Source organism: Benincasa hispida, unplaced genomic scaffold (assembly GCF_009727055.1).
Source record: "Benincasa hispida cultivar B227 unplaced genomic scaffold, ASM972705v1 Contig285, whole genome shotgun sequence".
Taxonomy (NCBI): domain Eukaryota; kingdom Viridiplantae; phylum Streptophyta; class Magnoliopsida; order Cucurbitales; family Cucurbitaceae; genus Benincasa; species Benincasa hispida.
Window position 1 is genome coordinate 565,252 of NW_024064780.1, and position 23,732 is coordinate 588,983.

At 32.2% G+C, this 23,732-nt stretch overlaps 1 protein-coding gene across 1 annotated transcript; it reads left to right on the forward strand.

The window, feature by feature from the left end:
- The first annotated feature begins 16,525 nt into the window (after positions 1-16,525).
- On the forward strand, positions 16,526-17,469 carry LOC120069241 (probable calcium-binding protein CML13). Its single transcript, XM_039020954.1, has one exon. It carries the CDS (start codon positions 16,682-16,684, stop codon positions 17,123-17,125), a length of 444 nt encoding a protein of 147 aa, XP_038876882.1. The 5' UTR covers positions 16,526-16,681; the 3' UTR covers positions 17,126-17,469.
- The last annotated feature ends 6,263 nt before the right edge of the window (positions 17,470-23,732 follow it).

Sequence of the window (23,732 nt, forward strand, 5' to 3'; positions counted from 1 at the left end):
TTTGGATTTTTAAAATCTAAATTGAGTCTATTGAAGAAATAATTATTTTATAAAAAGATGTGAAGAAGAAATTAGTATTCTTGTAATTTAAAAGGGAAGATATTGGTTAAGGATATATATATATATATATATAAAAGTTTAAAAAGGGGGTAATTCCAGAAGTAATTTAGATTTTTTTTAAAAAAAAAAAAGACAAAAATAGGATGGGGTGAAAACTTTTTCTGAAAATAATGTGGTAAAAGAAACAAATAAAAAAAGGGGTTAATTCCACAAATAATATAGTTTTCTTTTAAAAAAAAGGACAAAATTTGGGTTGTGTGAAAACTTTTTATGAAAATAATGTGGTAAAAGAAACAAAGTCTCATTGACAAAAGTAGGTGAGGAAATCGTGGATGGGTCTACGATTTCCTTCAATTCAAATTTGGTCAAATTTTTCGTCCATGTCATATCACAACATAATACTCGTCCACGAGTAAGGTGGAACTCTTGGACCCTATCCACGATTAAGCCATTATTAAAAAAAATCAAATTATATTTTAAAAAATTCTCAAATTTTCCATATAGAGAACCCCCTAGACTTTAGAGACAAAGATCAAAGAAAAAAGAAAATCCAACTCAAAAAAGCTTCTCAAAGAATCTTAAGTGAGTATTCACAAGTAGAGAGTAGAAATTAAATGGAAATTAGAGAGTAAGATGATGAAAAATGGATATTGACTAGAGGTAAAAGAGATGAAGGGATGAAAGATTGTTGAGGGTGAAGTATGTGGTGCTAAAAGTTAAAATATAAATGTTTCACAAAAAATTCGAAATATAAAAATGTCGATGAGTCAGAAATATAAATGGGGAGAAATACCAAAAAAACAAGGGAAAATAGAGAAGGAGAAATCTATCCTTTCCCAAAACAAAGAAAATTGGAGGAAGAAGAAAACAATGGCAGATTGAGATTCCCTCCGACATGACAGGTAGGTAGTAGACGAATGGGACGTGGTGCATGCTGTTAGGAATGACCCACATGCATTTAGATCTAAGGCCTACAAAAGCCCACATAGGAGTAACTCTTCACTTGTTCCACATCGGAGAATTAAGGAGTGGGTAGATAGGGTATATATAGAAAACTACTTCTAAGGACTTGCAAAAGTGGATAGAGAGGGAGTAAAGGCCTTTTTTGACATGTGTGTGTCATGCTGTCGTTCAGATGGATGGTTGGCGGGCTTAGGCAATTGTGCTTGTGAAAAAAAGAAATAGTTTTATTTCTTTTTGTTTTAAATTTTTTTACGAATAATTACTTTAAAACAAAAACACTTACCATTTATTTTCTATATCCGATTTTAATTTTTTTCCAAACGTTTTATTTTCGTTGAAACTCTTCTTCTTCCTCTTTGTGGCTTTACAAAACCTTAGGTCTCATATGTGAAAAATAAATCTTTAGCAATCACTATTTTTCACTTTCCCGATTATGAGCAAATCTGTTTTCTCACTATTCCAACCTTTCGTCTGATGAGTGCACGTCTGAAGGGGGTGTTCTGTTAACCTTAAGGAGCAATTGGCAACGACGATTTGCACTACGGTCGTGCTGAATTTGCTTTCAAGAGAGTGATTTCCACGACACAACAAATAAGTTTTGGATATATCAACTACTAATAATTTGAAAGCAAATGTTCACATATGTCGATCAAATCCGAAAAAGTTCTTATAGATCTGAGTAAGTTTGAGCCACTCGATGGAGCCAATTTATTGCCACTGGTCTTAGAAGTTGTTGATCTTCTTTAAATAGCTGAATGTGGATTACATTCTCAATAGGGATAGCCCTGACAAACCCAAGGATGTTGCTGTCATCACTGATCCAGCAACTTTCAAGGATACCGCTACTGATCCAGTTCATACCATGGATGCTGACAAGTTCGAGAAGGACAACAAGACCATTCGTGACCATCTGCTCAACCATATGAAAAATTCTCTATTTGACCTGTTTTTCGCCCAAAAATTTGCTTAAGTTATCTGGATTACCCTAGAATCCAAATATGGAGGCGACGAATGGGGCATTTCCAAATGTAGTCGATAAATGGTTGCAGTTCCATATGTTTGATGACAAATCGTGATGGAGCAGGTTCACGAGTACGAAAGTTTAGTGGCCGATGTATTGTCTAAGGGCATGAAGATGTGTGAGATCCTTCAAACCAGATGTTACTTGAAAATTTTCTACCATTTTGGCGTGACTACTGTAACCACCTAAAACACAAAAAGAAAGATCTGATACTTCAGGAGTTGATCAATCACATTGCGTACTAGAAAGGCGAACAGATAAAAAGATAAGTTGAATTCTCCATATGTTAATTCGGTTAACGCTAACCATATTGAATCTTCAAATGTGAAAGACGGGTTCAAAAACAAAGGGAAACAAATAGTAAAGACATCACAGAAGAAGGGCCAATTTAAGACAGTTGGTGGACGAAATAAAAAGTCCAAGGTGATTTGTTATATTTGTGGAAACTTGGACATAAAGCCTACCAGTGAAATCAGAAAAAAATGGAGGCCAGATCAAAACTTAGTCGCTACCGAACCTACTCCATAAGGCAATGCAGTTGAAGATGACATTGTTGTTGCAGTTGTGGTGGACGCAAATTTGGTGGAGAACAAGTCTAATTGGATCTTGGACACTGATGCATCAAGGCATTTTCTATTCAAACTGGGATCTCTTTCACAATTTTCAGGACACCAACAGTGGTGAATGTGTTTTAATGGAAAATTTGGCAACTGTTGGTGTTCTTAGAAAAGGGAAGATTTTATTGAAACTTACTTGCAGAAAGACTTTGTCCCTTAGTGATGTATTTTATGTTCCTTCTTTGCGTAGGAATTTGGTGTTGGGGAGTTTATTGAACAATATGGGGCTTAGAATTGTGTTTGAGGCTGACAAGGCTATCATCACAAAAAATGGTGACTTTGTTGGTACGAGATATCTATCTGATGGCTTGATTGTTCTGAATGTTGTTTATGCTCTTATTATCACGAATGAAAACGCCTCTCGTTTTGTTTATATGGTCGAATCATTTGTTGTGTGGTATGGTAGATTAGGACATGTTAATATTGCATCAATCAAAATGCTTAAAAATTTGCATCTTATTAATGTATCTAATTCACATGAAATTTATAGATCCCCAATATGTGTGAAAACCAAATTTACGGGAAAAAAAACCTTTTAAATCAATAACAACTCGTAGTATTGAATTACTTGAGCCAATTCACACAATTCTAACTGATTTTAGAAGCACTGTGAGTGGAGGTGGTAAAAAATATTATAAATCTTTTGTTGATGACTGTTCTAGATATACAAAAATTTACCTTCTAAAATTAAAGGATGAAGCTAATAGCATGTTTGTGAAATTTAGAGCTGGAGTAGAAAATTAATTATATTAAAAAAAAAAAAAATTAGATCTGATAGAGAAGATGAATATAGTGACATTTTCCTTAAGGAATTCTTTGAATTAAATGGTATCCTTCATGAAGTTATCACTCTGTATTCACCTCAACAAAATGGCATAGCATAATATAAAAATGGAACTTAAAAAAAATGATGAATGTTGTGTTATTAAGGTCTGGACTGTTTGATAACATGTAGGAGGAAGCTATGCTTTCTACCGGTTTTATTCTTAACCGGGTTCTTCACAAAAAACTGGATAAGACTCCCTATGAATTATGGAAGGGATGTCCACCTAATATAGATTACTTAAGAGTGTGCGGGTGTTTAGTCAAGGTAGTATATTCATAATTCAAGAAACCTACAGTAGGATCTAAGACTTTTGACTGCGTTTTTATTGGTTATGCTAAGAATAGTGTTGCATATGGGTTTATGTCTTTAAATGATAAATCATTGTGTGAATATAGAGATGCAGTGTTTTTTAAGCATATTTTTCCCATGAATAAAATTATTGACAAATTAGTAGATAATTTATCAAGTAGATATTTGATAAATTAGTAGATATTTGACCCATCTTATACGACAAATTTGGATGTGTGGGACTTCTTTGAATCTTCTGAAGAGAAAATCGGCAGAATTGATGGAACATCAAGTGTTTCCTTTGACTTTGAAATTATCTAGGCTTAATGTTATTTTTTTTATTCATCTCCATGTTTTTTTCCCTCTTAGTAGATGTTAATTTTTGTATATTTCAAATGTTTTTCTTTATTGTAATTATTTTCTTTTAATGAAGAAACCTATATCATTTTCATATGTTGGGCGACTCGAAAATGAGTAAAGAAGATCTATGTCTGGTAGACAGTACAACTACACATAAAATACTTACAAGTAATAAATATTTTTCCAAACTGACAATTATGGAAGTAAAAATCAATACAATATCAGGTTCTGCAAACCTAATTGAAGGGTTTGGGGAAAAAAATTATTTTGCCTAGAGGAACAAAATTTACAATTGAAAATGCATTGTTTTCTAGTCAATCAAAGAGGAATCTACTTATTTTTAAAATATACGTTGCAATGATTATCATATTGAGACTAATAAAAAAATAATATGGAGTATCTTTATATAACATCTACTGTCTCATATAAAAAACATATATTGGAAGAGTTGCATGCTTTATCTTCTGGATTATATTATACTCATATGTGATCAATTGAAACATATACAACAATGAAATTAAAGTTCATGAATCCAGACATATTTACAATTTGGCATGACAGATTAGGTCATCCAAGGTCTATAATGATGAGAAGAATTATTGAGAATTCAAATAGACATCCATTAAAGAGCCATAAAATTCTTCAATCTAATAAATTATCATATGATGCTTGCTCTCAAGGCAAATTAATTATTAGACCATCACCAATCAAAGTAGGGATTGAATCATCTACATTTTTAGAATGAATTCATGGTGATATATCCAAACCTATTAACCCATCAAGTGGATCTTAGATATTTTATGATATTAATAGACGCATCCAGCAAATGGTCACACGTGTACTTATTATCAAGTCTTGTATTTGCAAGATTACTTGCCCAAATAATTAAGTTAAGAGCACAATTTTATGATTATACAATTAAGACCATTCGTCTTGGTAATGCTGGTGAATTTACATCTCAAGCTTTTGATAATTATTATATGTCAGTTAGGATAAGTGTTGAACATCACATAGCTCGTGTTCATACACAAAATGGTTTAGCAGAGTCGTTCATAAAACGTTTGGAGTTAATTGCTAGGTCATTGCTTATAGGAGCTAAGATTCCTACATCTCTATGGAGATATGTTATTTTGCATGCAGCGTCATTTGTACTCATTAAGTCAGTATCTTTTCACAAGTACTCGCCATTACAATTAGCTTATGGCCATGAGCCAAATATTTTCCATCTAAGAATTTTTTTGATGTGCAGTATATAATTGCTTCACCACAACGTACTAAAGTGGGTCCTCAAAAGAGGTTAGGAATATACATTGGATATGATTTTCCATCAATTATCAAATATCTTAAACCCCTGACGAGTGATGTATTTACGCATGATTTACTGATTGTCATTTTAATGAGACAAATTTTCCAATATTATGGGAGGAATTAAGAAGTTGAAAAAATAAATTACATGGAATGCATCGTTATTGTTTCATTTAGATCCCCGTACAGATCAATGTGAACTTGAAGGTCAAAAGATAATTCATTTGCAAAATATAACATATCAATTACCAAATGCATTTATAGATGCAACAAAAGTAACTAAGTCACATATACCAGCTGCAAATGTTCCATCAAATATTGATATCCCAACACAGCAAGTTGTCACTAATGAGTCTGAAACATGGTAGAAGTGTGGTAGACTAGTGGGTTCTAAAGATAAAAATCCTCGAAAAAGAAAAATAATTGTCAAGAAGACTTGGTTGAGGATGTAAAATATCCATGAAGAAATTCATGGCATGACTAATGAGGAAGGTAGAATACATAAAGATAATAATGAAATTTTAATAAACTATGTCATGACAGGAAAAAGATGAAACCGAACTCATGTAGTTATTGACAACATTTTTTCATATAATGTTGCTCTTATATTATATCTGAAAATGATGATTTTGAACCAAAATTTGTAGAAGAATGTCGACATAGAAAAGATTGGCTTCAGTGGAAAGAAACAATTGAGATATAATTAAACCCACTTTCAAAATGTCGGGTTTTTTTTACCAGTAGTCTGAACACTATCAAATCTATAGGATACAAATGGGTATTTGTAAGGAAAAGAAATGAAAATAATGAGGTCACGAGATATAAAGCAAGACTAGTTGCAAAAAGTTTTTCACAAATACCTAGTATTGATTATAAGGAGACGTATTCTCCGGTGGTGGATGCAATTACACTAAGATATTTAATTAGTCTGACTATGTATGAAAGTCTGGATATGCATCTTATGGATGTAGTCACAACATATTTATATGGATCTTTTTTATGGTGATATTTATATGATAATCGCATAAGGACTTAAGGTAACTAAAACATATAAATCAAATTCCCTGGATTTATATTCAATAAAGTTATAGAGATTGCTATATGGATTGAAACAATTAGGATGAACGTGGTACAATCTCCTGAGTGGATATTTGTTGAAAGAAGAATATCAAAACAATCCAATATGTCTATGTGTTTTTATAAAAAAAATCACAGCCAGAATTTGCTATTATAATTGTATATGTCAATGACTTAAATATAATTGAGACTCTTGAAGAGCTTTCAAAGACAATATAATATCTTAGGAAAACATAAAAATAAAATTTTGACGTGGCTTGCAAATTGAGCATTTTGTAGATGGGATATTTGTTCATCAGTCAAGGAAAAGTTTTGAAAAGATTTTATATGGACAAAACACATCCATTGAACATTCCAATGAAAGTTCATTTACTAAATGTGAAGAAAGATATATTTCGACATTGAGTTGATAATGAAGAACTTCTTGGTCAAGTACCATATTTTAGAACAATTGGTGCAGTTACGTATCTTGTTGTTAATAATACAAAATCAGATATTACATTTTTAGTAAATTTATTAGCAAAATATAGTTATTCTCCAATAAAAAGACATTGGAATGGAATTAATAATATACTTTGTTATCTCCGAGGAACGATCAACATTAGTTTATTTTATTCAAATAAATCAAATTTTGATCTAATTGGTTATGGAGATTTTGGATATTTACCTGATCCATATTGTGATGTCCCAAAATGTTAAGGTAAATGCAATTCGTTTTAGCTTAGGTTAATTGAGGATTTTGCTATTGAAAAAAATTGGGTTTTATTTTAGGGTGGAGGAAAAAAAAGTAATAATAGTATATTTATGTTTGTTTTTTTCTAAAATGTGTTGAAGATTTGAATTGGAGTTTTGGGTTGTTGGTTGAAAGTTTTGGGGGATTTCCTTTTTGGAATTGGAAAATAAGAATAAATATATATTTTATATTTGTTTTATGAGGGAGTTGGGGTTAAAGTAAATAATATATATATATATATAAATATGTTTATCTTAGGGTTTAAATAAATAAATAATATATAGGATTGCCTTGGGAAGTGTGCCAGAGAAATATTTTCATTTTTTATTTTATTTTTCTTCTTCTTCTCCTCCAGCCCACGACGCCGAAACCTTCCTCATCTCTTCTATTTTGTTCGTGCTGTCGTGAGGGTAGCTGTCGTTCGTTCGTGGCCGCTGTCCAAGTCGTCTCCAACCGCGCCGGTTGTCGCTTCCCATGCTCGGTCTGATTCGCGCAAGCTCGACTCCAGCCACTGCCTGGCGTCGTGATCCAGTCGCGACCACCTGATCTCCAGCCACCGCCGTTGCTGGAGTTTAACCACTAAATCTGAAGTCGCGCTGCCATCCGTAGCCTGTGCTCAGCGCGGGTCATTGCCGTGAGTTTTCGTCGAGTTGTCTATTCTGCTGAACCAACTTTATGAGGAGGGAACTTTGAAGGAACTTGAAGCAAGATCATCCCAAAGTCATTTTTCATATATGCATTTACATAAATTATAGTTGCATTAATAAAGGAAAAATTAGAGTTTCAGAAACCCTTATTCTTCAAGAATCCTTCGAACAAGTCATGTATTCTTTTTAGGAATTCTCGTATTCTCCTTAAAGATTAAGAATGACCCTGACTTAGGGTTTTAGAAGAGGAAAGGAGATGGAGAGGAGGAGAGGGAGGAGAATAACTTTTCTTCTGTTTTCGTCCTTTGTTTTAGAGAGAACTATTCTCTCATAGAGAAAGATGAATATTAGCAAGACAATGCCTTTCTCTCACCCCTCTCTTCACGTATTTGGTTGAGGGAGTCAACTCCCTCCTTTAATTAATTACGTATCATAATTACCTTATTATACATATATAAACTATATGTTATATCCCATATAACAAATAATCTATAGTTATTTATTGTATCAAATATAATATAATCTTTAAATGAATTTTCTCTCAACTATACATGAAATTTAATATAAATCATATTTACAGAAAACTCACTTATATGAATCTTATTCATATAATGGATATTTGGATCAAATTCAAATATTTAATTTCTCTAAACTTATTTATGGTATTTAATATAAATCATATTTGTATTAACTTTAATTACATGAATCTCATTCGTATAATTAATATTTGAATCATATTCAAATTCCTCTCATATTACCTTATATTATAATGTATCAAATACATTATATTAATTATATCACATATATAATTAATTTAATTAATTATACCATATATAATTAATTCTCTTAATTAATTTGAACATTTCAAATTAATCCAAAAATAATTCTCAAAATCTCTGTTGAGCTACAGATAGGACCTTATGAACTTGTAGATTGTAGATTGAAGCTCCAACGGTACTTGGATAATTAATTAAACTATTTAATTAAATTACCCAACATACATTAACTGTCGGTCATTCCACTAAAGACCGACAACTGCACCATTTGCAGTACAAATAAATTTCTGCGATGATCCTTCATAAATTACTCGGAAGTACAGTTGAGCCAAAATTACCGTTTTGCCCCTATAATTAAATCTAACTCCTTAAGTACCACTGATCCCTCTAATGAACGATAAGTCATAGTCTCTAATCAAATGAACGCCTTCATGAGCAGGAGTTCATAATTCACTCAGGATTCAGGTCATGTCACTTATGGTCATCCTAGTAAGGTTGGCAAAAAAACCGGGGACCCGCCCTGTTCAGGTTGGGGATTCCCCGGTTCGACAGGGGATGAGGTTAAACCGGGGAATTTATTCAGGGCTCCGTCCAGGGACGGGGACAGTATCCCCGCCTCTACCCTGATTAATCCCCGACCCCGAATATATATATAATTTTATAAATTTATTATGAATATATATAAAAAGATCCAAAATGAAAAAGCCCAAAAGCCCAAATCCCTAAATCCCTAAACTTATTACTGCTACTAAAAATTGAAATGAAAAATCCCAAAATTCCTCCACTCTCCAGCCTACTGCTTCCGCTCTACAGCCTCCACTGCTCTGTCCGTCCGCTCCATTTTATTTGGAACTTGAAGACCCCGATTCTGTCTGCTCCACTACTCCAGCCTACTGAAGTTGAACTTTGAAGTTGAACAATCCCAACCTCCGTTGAGAAGTCCCATCCTCCGTTGAAGTCTGCCTTCGTTTTAAAGTCCCAGGCTCTAGCCTCCGTTGAAGACGGGACGCGTTGAAAAATCCCTAAATCCAACCTACTAAATCGAAGTCCGTCTGGCGACATTTCAGGTGAAGATCTAACTTCTGTGTTTGGCCATTTGATAATGAGTCTTTGTTTTTTTATATATTTTGACTGTTCTAACTTCTGTGTTGTTTTTCTTTTGAAAAAAACAGATTTGTGCTATTTCGAGAGGCGAGATCTTTCCGTTCAACTTTCAAGACTTCAAAGTTCAAGTTGGTGCCGATAAAAATTTCCTTTTGTTCTCTTCTTTGGCCGTTTGATATTTTTGAAAAGTATGCTTGAAATTAGTAAATAATATGTTTGAGAAATATGTTTGTGTATGTTTGATATTTGAATGTTTTGAATTTTAGGCTTGAATATATTTGAAAATATGTTCGTGTATATTTGATATTTCAATGTTTTGAATTTTAGGCTTGAATATGTTTGTGTATGTTTGAAATTTGAATGCTTTCAATTTTGGGGTTGAACCATTGAATGCTTTGAATATGTTTGAATGCTTTAAAAATAAAGTCCAAGTCTGAAGAGGGGTTTTTAAATTAAATTTTTGGTAGGTTGAAAACAATGTCGTCATCACCTTCTACAAATAAAGATTCTTCAAATTCAATTCCAATTCCAATCCCATATCCAACCCCAAATTTAACTCCATGCTCATCGAATGATGATAATTTGAATGTTGATAATTGTGTTGTTCTTGATGAGGATATTGAGAAGGGATATTTAAAGAGGAGATTGACATCGGTTGTTTGGAACCATTTTAAGAAACAAAAAATAGATGGAGTAGACAAAGCGATTTGTAATTACTGCAAACGAAAATTAGGGGTGAAAGTAAAAATGGAACCAAACATTTGCACGATCATATTAAGATATATCTATATAAAGGACAAAAGGACATACGACAATCTCTATTGAATCCTAATAAAGAGAAGAACAATACATTGAGTTTATATAACTTCGATCAGAAAGTTGCAAAAAAAGCATTAGCTAGGATGATAATAAGACATGAATATCCTCTCTCAATAGTTGAGCATAAAGGTTTTAGGGAATTTTGTAATGTCATCTAACCATTATTTAAGATGGTGTCAAGAAACACAATAAAGAAGAAGATTTTGAAAATTTATGAGACTGAAAAGTTGAAAACCATGGCATTGTTGAATGAGATCAAAGGAAAGATTGCCCTGACAATGGACATGTGGACTTCCAACCACCAAACAAAAGGTTATATGGCCGTCACTACTCATTTTATTGATGATAGTTGGGTTTTGCAAAACAAAATAATCAGGTTTATATATGTCCCTTCTCCATACACTTCTGAGATGCTTCATGAAGAAATAATGGAATGTCTGTTAGATTGGAATATTGATCGAAAATTGTCATCAGTAACTGTAGATAATTGTAATATCAATGACTCTTTGGTTAATATGCTTGTTGATAGTTTGTGTGGAAACTTAATATTGGATGGGAGTTTATTTCATATGCAGTGTTGTGCTCATATTCTGAACTTGATAGAAAAAGAAATTTGAGGAAACTGCTCGACAGTTGAATGTTTATGATGGTCAGATGTTGAGTTTTGATTGTTGTACTAGGTGGAATTCTACCTATTTTATGTTAACCACTGCATTAAAGTACAAAGCGGTTTTTTATCGATTAAAACAATGAGAACCAAAGTACAAGTGTTTGCCTTTGGATCAAGATTGGGTATTACCAAAAGAGATATGTGAGAAACTGAAAATATTTCATCACGTGACTGAAATATTTTCTGGATCCAAATATCCTACTGTTAATCTTTTTTTCCCAAAAATTTGTAAATTAAAATTGGCTATTTCTGAGTGGACTAATTCTGGCATTCAAAAGATCAGAGACATGGCTTCAAATATGATGTCAAAGTTTGATAAGTATTGGAAGACAATTCATGGGGTAATGGTCATAGCTGCAATTTTAGATCCACATTACAAATTAAAGTTGATTGAGTTTTACTTCCCCAGAATTTATGGAGATAGTTTTTTTCTTGAAGTGGAAAAGATTAAAAAAATTTGTTCAGATTTGGAAATAGAATATTAGCTGAAGCATGAAGGTGAAAGTGATGATTATCACGCTAGAAATTTAGATGAAACCTCACAAAATATCGAATTTGATGATTTTAATGATTATGACTTGTTTGTATCAAATTCCAATAATATGAATCAGAAGCAACAGTTTGATGTATATTTGGATGAACCTGTCTTACCTCGAACATCCGATTTTGACATTTTGAGTTGATGGAAATTGAATGGTGTCAAGTATCCAATTTTACAAGAAATTGCAAGAGGACATATTAAAACCATCCCATTATTAGTGTTGCATCAGAGTCTGCCTTTTAGTTACCTGTGGGTTAGGATTGTGAGCCCACATCGTAACAAACTTCATCCAAAGACGATTAGGGCTTTGATTTGCACTCAAAAATTGGATTGCAACTGAAGTTTTGACAGGGTTAGTTTGTTTATTTTTGTTTTACCATTCTTTCTATCATTTAATATATTAATAAATATTTTCTTTCTATTGCAATTTTTTGACAATGTTAAGGTACTGAGGCACGAAAAAGAAACCTACAAAATGATCGAATTTGATGATTTTAATGATTATGACTTGTTTGTATTCAAATTTCCATAATATATGAATCAGAAGCAACAGTTTGATGTATATTTGAATGAACCTGTCTACCTCGAAATCCGGATTTTGACATTTTGAAGTTGGATGAAATTGAATGGTGTCAAGTATCCAATTTTACCAGAGAAATTGCAAGACATATTAAACCAATCCTCATTATCTATTTGCAATCAAGAGTCTGCTTTTAGTACCTGTGGTAGAATTGTGACCCACATCGTTAACAAACTTCACATCCAAAGACGATTAGAGGCTTTTGATGTGGCACTTCAAAATTGGTTGCAACTGAAGTTTTGACAGGTTAGTTTGTTTATTGGTTTTACATCCTTTCTATCATTTAATATATATAATAAATATTTTCTTTAGTTGCAATTTCTTTTGACAATGTAGGTTACTAGCCCGAAAAAGAAATGGTTACACATTTAGCAACTGTTTTAGAAGATGCCAGACAATTCTGAGTGAAAGATGGCGTGGTGACTAAGTATGTTCAATGATTAAAACATTATTCGGTTGTCTGTTCTTTTTTTTTTTTTTTTTTTTTTGTAACTATTCATTTGTTATTACATTTTAAAGTAGGAATGATACAACTAAAGATGGGATGATGCCAAAAAAGGTGAAAGATTGATTGTGAAGTGTTGAGAGAGAATGACGAGTTTTATTGAATTTTAAGCTATTATTAATATTTGAATGTATAAGATGTTTTGCCTCTAATTGACTTCCTTATTCAAACTTTTATTGAATTTTAAGTTGTAAAATTATTTAATGGATTTTTTAGCTTTTAAAATTGTCAATTGATTGGCGATTATTTTTATTTCATATGATAGTCTACTGTTTTTTGTTTCAGTTTTGTTGTGCATTAGTCAAATTTTAAATAAAATCACTTGAATTAAAAAAAAAAGGAATTCGATAAATTATTTAATGGATTTTTTGTGGACTAATCAAATTTAATTAAAAAAATGGGGAATCCCCCATGAAGAATCCCCGCGGGGACCCTATTTCCCCGACGGGGAATCCCTGCCCCTGTCCCCGCCTTCAAGTGGCGGGGATGAGGGATAATTTCCCCCACGGAGCCAGGGACAGGAAATGCCCCCCGCCTCAGCCCAGTCCCGTTGCCAACCCTACATCCTAGTGAAATATAAGTCTATATTATTAATGGCGTTATATAAAGAGACTAATTATTTCGTAGTCCGATTTATACAAACTCTTTATATAGAATATCCCTGCTCACATGTCTTTACATGAATGATCAGGATCATATCACTTGTAGCACTTTACAACACTTGTAACACCTACAAAGCAGGTCATATTCATAGTGTCACTAGGATAAGGTACCCAACCTTATCCATCTACTACAAACCGTCTAGGTTATTATTTAAACAATATCTACTTGTATGTCTCTACATACTTGTTTAAATTACATAAAATAACCTAGGATCTTAGTTTATTGGATTGAGTATATGCTTATAAAATAACACTTATTTTATTAACAACAATATGTTTATACAGAGTTTATAAACTACGAGGTTACAAGGAGATTTAAGACACCAATCCCAACAATTGCAACATCCGATGTTTGGTCCGCCGAACTCATCCTTCGTCGGTCGCTGGTTGCTGCCACTGAGTCATCACTTTACATTGTCGAATTTTTAGAGTTTGATATGTTTTTGTGAGTTGATGAGATTTCGTTAGGGTTTTTTTCGATCTGTTGGTGTGGTTAGTTTAATTGAGTTTCAAGTGTGTCCATGGCAGGTTGGTCTAATTTCAGTTTTCTCACGCCACCTTGATCTTAGGTTTAATGTTATGGAAGAATTGAAGAATTTTGAAGAAATTTCCTTGGTGAGTTTTGTCGGTTCTTGTTTAATTGTAGATTACCCATTAAACTTTGCGTTGGTTTAAGTTTGTTACTCCTAATGCTTGTGTTAGATTGGAGCTTTGAAGGACTTTGAGACACTGTTAAGAAGCCGTTGAGTTTTTGAAGGTCTTAAGGCTTTGGGACCGTTTTATCTTAAGTTTGATTGTTAGGAAATAAGTCATTAAGTCTTACTGGTCATTTGTGCATAGGTTGGACTACTTGGTGGACGTCTTTAAGTGGAATATTGGATTGATCTTATTTTGATCTCCATTTGGTAATTGGTTTAAAGATAACTGAGGTAAAGTGTGTTGAGAATTTATGCTTTATGAGTTGAAACTGATTATGGAGGCTTTGGATCAAGAAGTTTGGTAAGCAAATGGAAGAGATCATTTGGATTTACTCTAAGGTAAGTGATTTACTATCGGTCCACTCTCAAATCCAAGTTGGTGTTAAAATTGTGATTGCACTACAAACATCATTCTATTTTGATTGGTTGAATTGCTATGACTTGCCATGGTTGGACTATTTAGGGTATTCTGGAAATCTGTATTTATATTACGAAAAATATGTTACTATGTGAACTATGTTTGAATGATGGATGGACTGTTGAGACTAATTTGAAAATTATTGAGTATGTTCTAAGACTATGACTGCATGTTTATGACTATGTTAGATTGATGGTATCTGTTAGCATTCCTAAGGAGTTGTGTACATCCCCTGTGCATGCATTGACGTTCTTATGGGATCGCTACCTATAATTATGATTTTTGGTGACTCTTCGAAGCCACTACTTATGAAAGCGTGCCTTCAGGTTTGCCCCTTATACGTATGCTCATGCCTATGTCGGGAAGTACACATTTGTCTTGTTAGGAAGACTAACACGTTCACCTAGTGGGCCCAGTAGTGAGAAGTATTTTTATACTTAATATTTTCTCTTCATGTTTTTTTTCTAAGTAAAGGTAAAGATAAACTGTCGAATGACAAGAGGAATCTGTGGCAGAGCCATTGAGACTTGACATCGCTTCCGCACATGATTTTCTTAAAGTGTTATATTTTGTTTTAGAGTCAAATATTTAAATTATTCAATTGTTTTGGTTATTTATTTATTTATTTTATTTTAGAGTGGATTAGGGGTACCTCAAATAGTGACTCTATTTTATTTTATTAATCTAGAGCTTCATTTAATGATTTTTTTTTCCTTTTTTGAAATTTTCTTCTAGAAATATGTTTTCAAGTGTATGCATGCATGTAGAAGCATTCTAGAAGTATATTAGAAAGTCAGGTCGTTACACACACAAAGCTAGATTTCAAAAGATTATCTGTTCACATGTGAAGGAGCTGTTATATCACGGCGATCAGTGAAACAGACCTTAACAACCACTCCCTTAAATCATGCTGAAACTCTTACAGTTCACGAGGCTAGTCGATAATGTATATGTCTAAGATCAATGACTCAGCATATTTGTGAAACATATGGTTTGTCTTATAGTAAAAATCTTCCAACGATATTATATGAAGACAACACGACATACATATCCCAAATCGGAGAAGGGTATATTAAGGAAGATAGAACAAAACATATTTCACCGAAGTTTTTCTACGCACATGATCTTGAAGAAAATGACGACATCACTATACAACAAATTTGTTCGAAAGATAACCTGGTAGACTTATTTACAAAGACATTACCTATTGCAACATTTGAAAAACTGGTGCACAACTCTGGAATGCGATGATTTAGAAATCTCAAGTGATGTTTCTACGAGAGGGAGTAAATATACTTTTTAAGAGTATCAGATTATATGAAACATGTACTCTTTTTTCTTCATTAGGATTTTTTTTTTCAGTATATTTTTGGCAGTAAGGTTTTAACTAGACATATTTCATATATATAATGGGTATCTAAAGGGGAGTATTATAAATATGTTAAATTAGGTATAATATAGTGCCCATTATTAATGTCCATTGGTCATGTGTCACTTATCCATTACCTCTTGTGTTATCCCATATTGGTCATCAATCCAAAAAGATTGAAGAAAGTGAAGAAATCCATTTTTTGTTATTTATTTATTTTATATATTCGTATATTGTATTATATATTATTATTATATTACATTTTCTCTATATTTGTTGTTGCCTAGGATTATGTTTATCAAATTCAAGACAATCAGAACTATTTCACATTTTTGTTTTCTATTTTGAATATTAATGACACGTCCTTTGTTTCACTGTTTTAAAATTTATTTTTAAACGGCAATTGCAGTACCACCACAGCCAAGCTTTACTCATTATTATTTTTAATTTTTTGAGTCTTAATTTCCATTTTCCCGTTCCTTTAAACAAAATCCAATCCAAAGATAAAACACAAAAAATAAAAAAATAAAAAAAAGGAAGAAAAAAAAAACGTCTCCTCCCACTCTCAGACGAGCGTCAAAGGGAAAAAGAAAAAGAAAAATTAAAGCTCTGTGAAGATTCAAACCTAAATCGAAACCGGAGATGGGGAAAGATCTGAGCGATGATCAGAAGTCCTCCATGAGAGAGGCCTTTACCCTCTTCGATACCGACGGCGACGGCCGGATCGCCCCATCGGAGCTCGGGATTCTAATGCGTTCTCTCGGGGGCAACCCCACTCAAGCCCAACTCAAAGCCATAATCGCCGAAGAGAATCTCACTGCTCCTTTTGATTTCAATCGCTTTCTTGAGATCATGTCCAAGCACATGAAGCCTGAACCCTTTGATCGCCAGCTTCGCGACGCCTTTAAGGTTCTCGATAAGGACAACACCGGCTATGTCCTCGTGTCGGAGCTCCGACACATTTTGACGAGTATAGGTGAGAAGCTTGAGCCGTCGGAGTTTGATGAGTGGATTCGAGAAGTTGAGGTTGGATCCGATGGAAGAATTCGGTATGAGGATTTCATTGCTCGAATGGTGGCTAAATGAGGAGGGAAGTAATGCAAAATTGGTTTGATGTGCTTTACTGGAATGAATTTATGAAGTAATTTGTGGTGATCTTTGTTGTTGTTTTTTCTTTTCCTTTTTCCCATTTCTGTTAATTGGTTTCAGATTACAAGACTTGGTTGGATTTTGGTGGGATGGATGCGGGTGATGTTCGCATTCTTTCCCAAGTAATGCTAATATTATTTGGAAAGATTTAGGATTATGATGAGATATTTCTGGATGGATTCGAAGTGTATTGAAAACTGTGGTTTTCTGGGTAACTTAGAATTTGATGATTTGTATGTGTTTCTTAGCTTGAAGTGCAGAAAAATGAGTAGCTTCTCCCACGATTTATTGTCTTGCAATGGTTTGATATTTCTTGGGGGTCTTTAAATTAGAGAGATTGAGATGGTGTCTTTATGTTCACCATGGCTTGTTTAGTTTGTAAGATTTGAAAGATTAATCTTCTCTTGTTTCATTTGGTTTAGCCTTATCTTTCCATATTAGCCTCATGAGATTAAAAACCTATGTGCATATGTTATATATTTAAATCCTCCCGATATATTTTAGGTGTCTTAGGGTTAATTATATTGTATGTGTTTAAGATGTGTAAAGGATTCATTACCATGATGTAAGAGTATCTAATGCATTGGATCGAGTCAAAAAATTTGCATCTAAAGGTTGGTTCTAGACCCCATTTCTATTCGATATAATTTTGCTTTTTTGTGAAAAGGAAAATTAGTTTACTCAAGGTAGATCCCTCTGAATTTGATGTAGAAGGGATCTCCTACGCGTGGGCGGGTGCACAGATGCTTTTAAAACTTACACCTTTCTGTATTTGAGATACTATACCTTCTTTGAGGTTCTGCGATGACAAAGTTTAGTTTTTAGCTGTAAGGCTGTGAAGCTGCAGGAAGTCAGTTGTAAATCTTCTTTGTTCTCCTTTACCATTTAGCTTTTGAACATTCTTTTTTGTTATGAATTCTGAGGAAACATTGTAGTTTGTAAGTTTTAGTACTGATTTACCACAGGACCATGGTTTGTCTCTCTGTTGGAAATCTGTGCATTCCTTGTATTTATAATGAACCAGATTTGAAGGTTTTAAGTTTGTCTTCATTGGATACCGTGGTGAGGTTTGTGGTGCAGTGTAGATGTTTGGGATGTTCCATTCCTAGCATGTTATTTTGTATGCCAACTTATGAGAATCTGTTATCCTTTGCCTTGTTAAAGCACATGCTTTGGAGGTTTATAGCCATGATCTATGACCAAATTCAAGGATCTTTTAAGTAGGTAGAAGGAATAGAAATTCAAATAGAGTCCTTGCTTTAAAAATTTTGGTTAGCCCTGTACTTAAAGGAATTAGTCCTCATTCCTGAACTTATAACTAGTAGGGTCAAGATGTCTTCAAACATAGGGGCAGATGTACATAAATTCGAGGCATTGTTATTTGTTACGTAAAACATTATCCGCATCTTATGGATGTCAAGAAATAGGGCCGGGCTGTGGATCATGTGAATGACTCTTAAGTTGTTGGATAGACTCCAGTCAGGTATAAAGGCTTCAGTTTTGAGTTGTTAGACCAACTGTGGAATGTATTGATGTTGAATTCGACAGAAGAACCCGCTTATTTTTCTCCCTTCCCATCATGTGTTAACCAACTTCTTCTCTACTCCTCTTTTTGCTTAAGCTGGATCTATCTCAAGATTTCTGGCCTCTCATGGTGTAACCCTTATCTCTGTTCTTATAAAATATATTTTTTCTTTTACATATTTTACGTATTTCTCTTTTGCTGGTAAAGTAAAGGGTTTTATGGTGTAATGTGAGCAAAAGCTCTTCCCTTCATGACTTTTGTTCAGCTTTTCTAATCAATCTCGATTGGAAAGTACTTTTGTAATCTTCCTTTGGATCTTTAAAATTCATTTCCTAGTTGTTTAACATATATCTTGATTATTGTTCATCATGGAACATGTAGAACTGGCATGTGATTGAGTTTATTTTCACTTCTAGTGCTTGATGATCCAGAAGCACTGAAGGATTGTATCTGGCATCTACTAACTATTTCAATTCTAATCTTTTGTGCTGTTTATTTCTTTGACCAGTTTAGTTGGTTACCTTGTGTGCAGAACTTTATATATTTGACATGCATCACCTAGATAAACCATAGACCGGAATTTCATTTTCTACCCTCTTGAATGTTTGCTCTTTATGTTCCGTAACTTACAACTGATAAAGTGATACATGAGATGTCAAACCAATTGAACAATTCTCAGGTTAGTAGTTCTTATGTTAGTTAAGAAACAGAAAAAGGTTTTACGGGTTCGTAATTTGCTATAATTTGAACTCATTCATATATTTGATGCTCCAAAAAAATGGGCAACTACTTTCGTTTTATTGAATTGGCTATTCTTGTGTATTGGTTCTCTTTTTCAAAACTTTAAATTGTATTGTAACTAAAGTATGCATCTGACCCAAGCTGTTCTTTGTTTTTTGGAAAAAGAAGAACAAATGAAATATTCATTTTATGAAGAAAAAAGAAGTCTTTATCCTTATTAAAGATATAAGTGTCTCTTTATTTTCTTTTTCATGTGGCTGGAGCAGGTTGAATCAGAGAAAAATCCAGACCAAATTGGTAAATATTTATTCAAGTCCAATCAAACTAATAAATAAACATTTTATACTTTTTAAGCAAGTTAGGATGTTAGATTATTTTTATACTATATTTACATTTGTGTCGTTTCGTAGATTTTTTTTTTTTACAATATAACCAAAATATTGGTATATTGAAAGATTAAACCTTTAATTTAACTAATATTATGCAAGCAACATTTAGTGGTTCATCAATCACACATTAAACCTTTGGTGGGCCAAATATTATGTCAACTTGTTTGTTGTCTTTCAAATTGGGAGATTCCATAAGTCAGGAAACAGAGTGTAAAGAGCGAACCATAGCATAGTTTTGAATAAAATTGAAGTACCTTTTCTTTTTCCTTTCCAATCTTTTGTTTGGTTCATTTTTAGCTTAGCTGGCTTCAGAGAAACTAGCAAAAAGACTGATTGACAGTCTGCATCCATCCGAGCGACTATATCTATTTCTTGTTTCTCGTTTTTAAGAAATGTTTTTAAAGTCGTATTTGAACTCCTAGGAGTGTTGACTTAGATAACATGCCAAATAGAGAATTTAATCTTCTTTGAAATTTTTACCTTCTACAGGAAGAGAAGTCAGAGTGGCTATAGAGGGAGAAGTGTCCAAACAAATAAAGAACAAGCTACAAAAAAGAGTTTCCATAGGGCTAGGACTCCAAAAATGAACATCCATTCTCCCTGGTCTAAGCTCAAACTCCTGGATCAAAGATAAAAGAGTCATAACATCCATTCTTTCCCAATCAAAAAAGGGATGAACAAAACCAAATGAAAGGGGAGAGCTCCTAGAAGGATCCAAGACATCAACCACTAAACAAGATTCAATGTCAGAATTTAGAAAATGGGTCAAATGAGAAGATTCAAAAAAGGAAAAAAGACTTCTAAAAGATTAAAACACCATATGAAGCTCTTAAAGCCCAAAGACTCTTAAAAGACAAAAAGACATTGATGATCATAAGCTTCAAAATCAATATCTTCTTTGAAGACTCAGAGACTTTGAAGGCAAGTTGAAGACATCCAAAGCAAGACTTTAAGATTTCGATAAAGGCTTCCAACTAGATTAATACGTCAATGGTCGATTATTCAAGAAGATCAAATAAGCCAAAGGTCGATTATCCAAGAAGATGAACAAACTAATAGTTGATCAAAGTAGATAAAGGAAACCAAGGATCAATCAATTAAGAAGATTAACAAACCATCGATCGATCCAAGAAGAACAAAAAATTGAGGGTCGATCTAAGATTAAAAAAAAAAAAGAAAAAAAAAAGCCAAGCTTGTTCCCATCTTACATAAATGCTAATTTTAAATTTTCGTAATTTTTTTATATAAAACTTTTACATTCATTAAAAAATATATGAATTTTTATTCAAATTTCTAAAATAAAATTATATTTATATATACATAGTCTCCAACATTTGGCTAGATTTTGAAAAATTATATAACAAAAGAATAAATAAATGTGAAAGTAGTAGTAATTTTTTTCAGTTCAACAATTGCAAAGATGGAGCGGGAGGAATTGAACCATCATCTTTGAAATAGTAATAAGTAGTATTGTTTTTTTTAATGAACTATACTTGAACTGACGATGTGAAGTATTTGTTAGCACGAGGTTTTTGGAGAAACATTTTGTAGAGTTAAATTTGTGTTTATATAGATTTATGCAGATGTGGTTCAATATCTAATATTTGATCATTTGATTCTCTTTATTGAATGTGTACACTTGACTTGAAGAGGCATAATGCGTGGATGTTCTTGAAATTGAAATTTTGGAAGAATGTTTGTGTATCTCCAAAGAACTTTAGTCTTCACGTATGATTTAGTTTAAGAGTTAGAGAGTCTTCTGATTATTTAGAGAATTCTCTCTGAGCTCTCTCAAGTGTAAAATTTTTAAAACTCGGGAGAGCTTCTCCATTTATAGAGTTTTTATATGCGCTTTATGAGCTTGGACTTGGTTAGCCCATGAACGGCCATTAGACCCAACTAATTGTATTTGGACTAGTTGTCTTTGAGCCAAATTAAATTTATTTTTGGGTTGAATAGGAATTGAGCCAAAATATTAATGCTAAATTGGACCAAATTATTTTATTCAATTCAACGGTCACGATGAAAATACGTGGAAACACCGAGATTTGTCAATTTATGTCTTCAGTTTCAATTTCGAACATATGTCTAATCTTTAATTAGTCCCAAATTTGATCATTTATAATATCGTAATTAATTTCAGAAATAACATGATAATTTTTTATTATTTAAAATTTCCCATTCAACATTAATGTTTATAAGAATAATTTTTTTAAAAAAACAACCAAATACTATCATCATATGCTAATGAAAAGGCACAACCAATTGAACCTCCAAAAGTAATGGAGCTAAAGAAAGAGGTACAGAAGGAAAAGGAAAAACTCATGATTTTTATTTCTCTTTTACCCTTTATGAATTCTCTCTCTTTTCCCAATTCATGATATTTTTTTCACCCTGCATATTAAACACATTATATGATATTCTAAAATAAGGTATAATTTAGGCTCCACTTAATCTCACATTCCTCAATTTTTTATACGTAAAAAATTAAAATTTTAATAATTTTTTTAAAAATAAAAACAAACTACCAGATGACAATTTTCTATTAGATGTAGTAAGGGTTAAATGCACCCAAGTTTTTCTCATCTAAAATTGGATAAAATTTGTAATTTTTTTTTTTTTTAGAAAAAACCAATTAATTAATAGATTATACGTGTATGTGTGTTAATTAGAAGAAAATAACAATTTAAGATTGCAAAGTAGTCAAGTATATATTGGGAAGATTAACATACTTATTTATAATCTTTTAATGTTTGATTTTTACTTAAATTTTATCGCTTTAAATTTGGGATAGATGGAATAAACCAATCAATTTAGTTGGACACCCATCATTGTCAAACATAGCATTCAATTACAAAGTGGGTGTAAGAAAATCTTGGTGCTAATTTAATAAATTCACAACTACTCGTAACAATTTAAACAATAATTATATTTACTTTTTAGTTTAAAGAATTAATTAGTTAAAGAAGGGAAGGAAATCAAGAAAATTTCTAGTTAAAAATTTGGAGTCCATAAAATAAAATAATAATATTATATCATCGTATCAAATATTTAATAGAAAGAGCATAAAACATTAAAGAAAATACATATAACTAATTATAAAATGTGACAAACTATCGATGAAACTTGAAATTTCAGTAAATTGATTTAACATTCTAAAATCTATACTTTACAGTTTTATACTTTTAAATTTTCAATTTTAATTCCTATTAATTTTCATGCACAATATACGTGTTCACTAAATTTAATAATTATTGAAAAGTATAGAGACTAAAATTAGATATTTAAAATATATAAATTAAAATTAAATAAAATGGATGAAAATACTATTTTAACCATTGATTAATTAAATATATATATTTTTTCAACTTATTTTTCCACTCTCAATCATATCGCAAATGGTGGTGGTGCCTTTGAAAATTTAAGCACCATATCAACTTTTCCACGTTACTTGCCACTAATAAATCACCCAATTAATTTCCTCTTTCTTTAATTTAAACTATCATTATCCCTAATCTTAAACAAATTTGAACACAAAATCAATTTTAATAAATTTAAAAAGTTTTGAGCACGGTGCATGTATTAAATATATTTGACTTATCTTATCTATCCATTTATTACCACAAGATACTTTATAAATAAAATCAATTAATACTTTATACGAGGCACGAGAGTCTATGATGATAAATATTTGAATACATGGATATATTTAGACATGCACTTTTCGTCAATTACTTTATCATACATAATTATTCTTCAATCCAATAATCTTATAATTATATAATTAGTTATATTTAAATACCCTTCCTATGAATATAGAACCTTCATTTACTTGGCATAATAATCAATTTCACACAAATACAATTTTTTTTTAAAAAAAAGACCCATT

Bases quoted from the DNA above. Each gene is read 5' to 3' on its own strand.
- LOC120069241 (XM_039020954.1), top strand. From the start codon at position 16,682: ATGGGGAAAGATCTGAGCGATGATCAGAAGTCCTCCATGAGAGAGGCC.